The 6,996-nt window shown below is 44.7% G+C and overlaps 1 protein-coding gene across 2 annotated transcripts; it reads left to right on the top strand.

Moving 5' to 3' along the window:
• Positions 1–349: 349 nt before the first annotated feature.
• LOC123520891 (FXYD domain-containing ion transport regulator 4-like) lies at positions 350–5,618 on the top strand. Of its 2 annotated transcripts, XM_045283523.1 has the most exons (8): positions 353–518; positions 3,328–3,390; positions 4,197–4,226; positions 4,374–4,397; positions 4,523–4,597; positions 4,676–4,712; positions 5,019–5,056; positions 5,405–5,618. In XM_045283523.1, exons 2-8 carry the CDS (start codon positions 3,351–3,353, stop codon positions 5,422–5,424), a joined length of 264 nt encoding a protein of 87 aa, XP_045139458.1. In that variant the 5' UTR covers positions 353–518; positions 3,328–3,350; the 3' UTR covers positions 5,425–5,618. The 2 variants fall into 2 exon arrangements, with proteins under 2 accessions (XP_045139459.1, XP_045139458.1); XM_045283524.1 differs by lacking the exon at positions 4,374–4,397 and having other exon boundaries at positions 350–518.
• Positions 5,619–6,996: the final 1,378 nt, after the last annotated feature.

Below are 6,996 nucleotides of genomic sequence, written 5' to 3'. Positions count from 1 at the left end.
GAGAGTAAGGAATCACAAGGGATGGCTTCAGATTGGCACCAGTGTACGTTGGCACCCAGCTGCCACTTCAATAAATACATTGTCTAAGTAAAAGCAATGAGACGATAAGCAAACCAAGCCTCAACAACAATATTACTATATAGACATGTTGAACCCATACTGCTGGCAGAAGAACCCAGTAGTATTTCATTCCCCACTAGCACCTTTTCTGTGCCCTTATTTTAGAATCTCTGCAAATCAAAGAAGCTAACAGAGCAGAGAAAGGTTACTGGAGAATGGAAGGCTAGCCCATTCCTTTCCCACCCTGGGTGTGGCAGCACAAGCTGCCTTCTTAAGAGCAAACGGATGAAGGAGTTAGGGGAAGCTCAAGGAGTCAGACCAGTTCCTCAGCTACAGGGTTTGTGGCCTGGGCAGAATTGCTGTCATAAAGAGCCTGGACCCATCTGGTCTCTCCACAGACCCAGCAGCCTCTCCAGACCATCTCTTTTGCACTGGACTCTGAAGTGAAGGGCGCTCAGGTGAGCAAACGTTCCTCCTTCCACTCCTGCCTCCCACAGGAACTGCTTGTGGGGAGTGAATGTGAGGGTCTGGCTGTCGCGACTTGGGCTCTGAGATTAGGGACAGCCCAGAGGAACCACCCTGAGAATGGGTGGTGATTGATGGGATTCTGAACAATGAGGCTCATGTTTGGGGGGTTCAGAAACAAACTAGTGACACTTAAGAGTCTCCTGAGTGTTGAGGCTGCCTCTCTTTATCTATTTATTTATTTATTTTAAACATTTTATTAGGGGCTCATACAACTGTTATCCCAATCCATACACACATCAACTGTGCAATGCGCATTTGTACATCGTTTCTCAAGGCTGCCTCTCTTTATAACCTCTCTCATCTAAACAGTGGTTTGGGGGTTCAAGGGAACAGGAGCTAGCCTTTGCCTAAAAAGTACTAGGGCTGGAGTTGACATTCTTAGTACTCAGGGGTCTGACGGTGGCAGAAGAACAAAGCCTCAAGGACTATTAAGCACTCAAGGTCCATATTTAGAACCAAGCCCTTAAGAATTCCTCCCTCCTTTGGTTATTATGAGGGTAAAAGGCATTTGTGTGTTTGTTTATGAATGTATTTACTGGAACACCTTTTTAGTGCTGGCATCTGGTCCTTGGGTGGTGCAATTGCCTTGTATTGCTAATCAAGTTGGCAGTTCAAACCCACCCAGCTGTACAGCAGGGAAAAAAGGCACTTGTGATCTGCGTCAATAAAGGGTGCAGCGAAGAAAATCCTGTGGAGGTCAGCTCTACTCTGACAGGCATCCTCAAACTACGCGGGCCACATGCGGCCCACCGAGGACATTTATCCGGCCGTCGGGTGTTTTTGCCCCATTTGTTTTTTTACTTCAAAATAAGATATGTGCGGTGTACATAGGAATTTGTTCATAGTTTTTTTTTAAAACTATAGTGCAGGCCTCCAACAGGTCTGAGGGACAGTGAACTGGCCCCGTTTAAAAGGTTTGAGGCCCCCTGCAACAAATGGGATCAGTATGAGACTGAATCTACACAACAGGAATGGGCTGATGTACTGGGTCAGGGGAGGGGAACTTATTTTCTGCCAAGAGCCATTTGGATATTTGACATTTGTGTGTCATATAAAATTAAGAACTTAAAATGTACCCTGCTGTACTATACTTGGTCAATTAGCTCATTTTCATCTCTTTGTTAAGGAGCCCTGCTGGTAGGTATTGGGCTTCGATCTGCATAGTTACTAGTTAGAAACCACTAGCAGCTTCCCGTAAACAGTTGCACGCTTGGAAATCCACAGAGGGGTTGCATTGAGTCAGTATTGACTCAATAGCAGTGAATTTGGTTTTTTAATATCTTCGGTGAGGTATATGATGTTAGCTGGCATTGAATATTTCATGGGCTTTATACGGCCCATATGGAGCCCTGGTGGTGTAATGGTTATAGTTGGGCTGCGATCCACATGGTAAGTGGTTCAAAACCACCAGAAGCTCCAAGAGAGAAAACTGGGCTTTCTATTCCCGTCAACAGTTCTAGTCTTAGAAACCCACAGGGGGTTGCTGAGTCAACAGTGACTCCATGGCTGTTCCCCACCCTTGTACTAAATCATGCTCTAAGTAACTCATTTACTTTGATCATTATAACCTTATGGGTTTGTGATTACAATAGTGCTCACTTTACAGAATGCTAATGCAGCCATGACAGCGGTACTGGTAAGTGACTGGCAGAGAATGAGAGCCCTGACCAGCTAGAACCACAACTATCTTGGGCAGCCAGAACTGGGACTAGCACATAACAACAATGGTTTCAGTGTGGAACATGGGCAATTACTATGCTTTGCAGCTAGCAATATGCAGAACTGCTGGGTGGTCAGGCAGGGCCTTATCTCAGGGACACAGCCACCTCATAAGCAGTCAAATGTGATCCTGGAGAGTCCCCACTTTACAAGAGAAAGGCCTATCTGAGAATGGGTGGGAGCTCCTGATCCAGCAAGCATCCTGACCTCACCCTGGAGCAGATCATTCAATAGACAAGGTGCTTATCTTGTTTACTAGGTCATTTGCAGTGAACAAGTTCACATTTTTCTACCACACCAAAGTCTGCTTCTAAGTATGATGGGCCTCAGTCTCTCTCCCAACACCACAGCACCTTCCTACAGAATCATGGCCTCTTTTCAAGTTTACAGTCCTTGACAGAGATAGAGTACCCAGAGAGTAAAATAAGCACAGGCTTACTTGTGTTTCTTTACTAATTTCCAGTGACAATTTTCACCTATGTTTTGCCATACCACATTGTAGGAGCTAGCTGGGATCTCAACCTGGTGGGCTCCAGCAGCCCTTTTCCATACCTGTGCCCAAATCTTTTTGAACAGTCACGCAGGGCCTTTGTGTGGTTAAAAACTCTGATTCCAAAGCTTGAGTCAGAATAGAGGTTCCAACGGTTGATCCCAACATCCAATTAAGCCTACCACATTCTGGTTTTAACTCCCACAAACTTGAGGTAAAAAGTGTATCTCCCTTATAGGGGTGCCATAAAGATATGAACAATCTCTAGCCTAAATAAGTCACTCAATCTGTCAGCCTAAGAGGCAGTTGCGATCTCTACCTCTAGATGAACTTGTAAATAGAAGTGAAGTAACTTTCCCCTCCCAGCAAGCAGCATCCTTCGAATTTGGACTCCACCCTCTCAAACATTTGTGACACTTGGGTCCCTCATCTGCCCTCTTACTAAGCTGTGAACCTAGGAGCAGGGGTCTGGGGCAGAGAGTTGGCCCTTGTGACTCTGGCTTGTCTTCTGCTCTTCTCTCCTTCTGTAGCCCCTGCCCTGCTGGTGTTTGACATGGAAGAAGTGACATGGGGTCTTCTTATCCTGCTGACTTGTGAGTTCCAGAGCCACATCACTACCTCCTGCCAACAGGACCCACTACCACCCACTAAAGCTTTGGAGAACTGCATCTCCCACAGGGGGCATAATGTCTAATAAAAGGGTTTTCCTCCTAAAGAGAAAGGTTTATGCCACTTAAAGAGACATAGTTGAAACAATTATACAGGTCGGATGTACATATTGAAAACAGTATTAATGTTTTGGAATAAGTTTGGAAAACCATAGCTGCTTCAAAGAAAACCATTCCTAGTCCTTTGGAAAGAAGCCCTGGGGACACTAAAAGGTCGGCTGTTCAAACCCACCAGCTGCTACAAGGGAAACGTTTGCTTGCGTAAAGATTACAGTCTTAGAAACCCCATGGGGCAAGTTCTATTCTGCCCTATATGGTCTATGAATCAGAATCCACTCAGTGGCAATGAGTTTGGTTTGGGGGTTTTAGTTCTTTGGAAAGCTTGGTGTAGGAATCCTTAAGAAAGGATAAAAATAGACTGTAAAACAATCTCATTCATAGCACAGGAAAGACCAGGAGGAAGCTCAAAGAAACAGCAAGATGGGCTATAAATATGTTGGAATGAGTAAGATATACCAATAAAAATATTTCCCCCACCACCAAAAAAAAGATGGACTATAAGTGGGGATCCACTTACCATGACTGGTGTAAGCCTGAATGGCTGTTGAGAATAGGGACTCTGCAGTGCCCCCAGGGACCTGGTTTCCCTTGCTTCTCTGGCTTGTGAGGTCCTGCTAACTGACTTAATGTGTCATGAATTAATATCCATTTCTCTGCTTCTCCCCACATAGGCCTGCCTGTCTTGAAAGCCAACAATATTGGTGAGTTAGACCCCAAATCACACTGCTCTTTCTGCTGCTTCATTTTTCCCTTTTAGGTCCTTCCTACCCTCCACACACCTATATCCTACCTCTTGGTTCTGCTTCTTACTTACTGTTTGCTTATTTGTTTATTTATTTTCTTTGCAGACAAAAACAGTCCCTTCTATTATGGTAAGAATTAGTACTCTCCGGTGCCCCTATCTTGCCTATCCTGAACCTCTTGTGCCAGACAAGTTGTAGAACTTAGTGTAGATGAATTGGAGTACAGTATAACTCAATCTCTGTGTTTCCCTCAGACTGGGAAAACCTCCAGCTTGGCGGGTTGATCTGTGCAGGAATTATGTGCATAGCTGGAATCATCTTTGCTTTGAGTAAGTGAGTGACTGGCAGGGGTCAGGGGGATGCGGGGAGAGACTGAACCCTGATGCATCCCTGTCTTCCACTCACAGGTAACAAATGCAAATGCAAGTCAGATCCCAACAACAAGTAAGAAGGAGCACCTGTTTTTTTCACTTAATGCTGAGTCATCCTGTTTTGCGGATAATATCCTCAATCTTTGAATTATCATCCTTGAAATTAGCAGCTCAACATTTAACCCAACACACCGCCAGAGCTTGCTAATCAACCCTAAGAGTCCCCAAGACTTGGAAGGCCCCAGACCTTTGTACTGTATGAAGTGACAATGAATAATAACAAGGGCCTTTACAGGGAAGGGAAAAGCAAAAGTCTTGGGGTGGGGTAAAGAGACAAAAGACCCAGATGATGATCTAATCTGTTGTGTTCCTTCTCTAGCCCATTACCTGAGAAAGCTACTCCACTTATCAACTCAGGTAAGGTAAAACGCCAGCAGGCAGCCACATACTTTGAGAGTGAGCAATAAAAATCATTGTTAGTGTATGTGTTGAGGCTACTTTGAGATAACCCAGACTGGTATTCTGTGAGCACAGTAGATCACCCAATACAGATAAGTTGCTAACTGGGTACTGCATCCTGTTATGAATTGTAAATTTGAAAAGAGGCTTTGGTTCTGTAGGAAGGTGCCATAGGCTTGAGGTAGAGATTGATGTCAGTCATACCTAGAAGCAGAATCTTTTATGTGATGAAAAATATGAATTTTTCACTAGATAGTATTAAATAAATTTCGATGCTGTAAGGACCTCACTCTACTCTCTCCGTAGGCTGTGAAAGTCACTGCTAAGCCCAGGACCAGTTTCATGGAGCTCCAAGACCTGTCCTTCTCTCCCAAACCTTGTCCTCCACGGCACCCTTCCTATCTGGGGATCTTAACCTCCAAACGGTTCTTCTCTCATTATGACTTTTATGCTCCTTTCTAATTGGAGGGGTGTGGGGTGGGGGAGCTATCCAAATCCTCTTTGTAAATTAAAATGTTCTTGTGCCTCCTTAAAGTGATCTTGTGAATGTTCGTGAACTGGCAAGGAAGGGGCAGGCTGGCCAGAACCAGTGGCACCTCAGCAGCTGGGAGCAGGAAGTAAAAGGGCATGGGGAAGGGCCTATGGTTTGTCTAATGTGTCTCACCCCCTTTGCCCTTATATCCCGTCCTAGCATAACTGAGCTTGATCTCCTGTCCCACAGTTTTTACTATTCACACCCCAGTGCACTCCTACAGGAACCCTAGTACCTGTGAGTCTCTAGTACTATCTCAAAGACACTACAAACCCTACAAACCAAGGTTAATCCTATAGGACAGGGTAGAATGTCCCCTGTAAGTTTCTGAGACTAACTCTTTTTAGCCAAAAATGATCAAACTCACTGATATCAAGTAAATTCTGACTTATGGTGATTCTATCAGACAGAGTAAAACTTGACCCTGTGGATTTCTGAGACTGTTAAGGCTTTATGAGAGTAGGAAGTCCTTCTTTCTCATGGGGAGTGCATGATGCTTTCGAACTGCGGACCTTGTGGACCAAAGCCCAATGAGTAACCACTATGCCACCAAAACCAGGTTCTAAAATATCTATGTCCTAGACATTGGGTCTGGGCTTAGGAAGCTAGTGCAGGGACATCTGGAGGGTAAAAACCCTCCTCCTGGGTTGCCATTGGCTATGCCGAGGTTCTATCCATCTGAGGTTCTATAGTCTAAAACTAAGGTTATATCTGTAGGGCCCCAAAAGTTGCACATGTATGAGTAAGTGTGGATGTAGAGGTCTGAAGTTAGGAATGAGCTGCAGCAGAAACTCAGGAATACCTAGGTGAAAAAGTGAAATCACTACATAATGAGACTGTAGGTCCTAGTAACAGAGAATGGAATCTAGGGGAGAAATCAATAGCCATGAGGATCCAGGGGGAAATGGGAGGATTCAAGGGGACCTTTAGAAGCCTGCAGAGTCAATGAAGGCCTGGGGGCAGCTATTGGGAGATAGTGGCTGGATCAGGCTCATCATCAGCTGTTTCCAGATCATGCTAGGCTCCCAAGGCCCCAGTATTCTGGTTATGATAAATGCAAAGAAAATAAACAGTGTACTGGAGGGATAGAGGTGTTTGGGACTCTGCATAATATCACCAGTGTTGGTCTCTCAGGAAATGATATGATTTGAAATCTTAAAGGTGAATCATGGGAATAAGCAGGCACATCAAGATCATTCCTGACAGAGGAAGCAATACCAGGTTTCAAACCATGGAAGGTGTGTGTTGGGGTTGTATTATTTCAGCATGCTTATTCAATCTGTAGCTGAACAAATAGACAAGGAAGATGGATTATATGGAGGTCGACAACAAGGTGGCAGCAACAATAGGCTCAAACACAATTGTG

Source organism: Echinops telfairi, unplaced genomic scaffold (assembly GCF_000313985.2).
Source record: "Echinops telfairi isolate 266 unplaced genomic scaffold, ASM31398v2 ScPeMD7_7462;HRSCAF=8500, whole genome shotgun sequence".
Taxonomy (NCBI): domain Eukaryota; kingdom Metazoa; phylum Chordata; class Mammalia; order Afrosoricida; family Tenrecidae; genus Echinops; species Echinops telfairi.
Note: the sequence above shows the minus strand (reverse complement) of the source record. Positions and strands in the feature narration are given on the sequence as shown.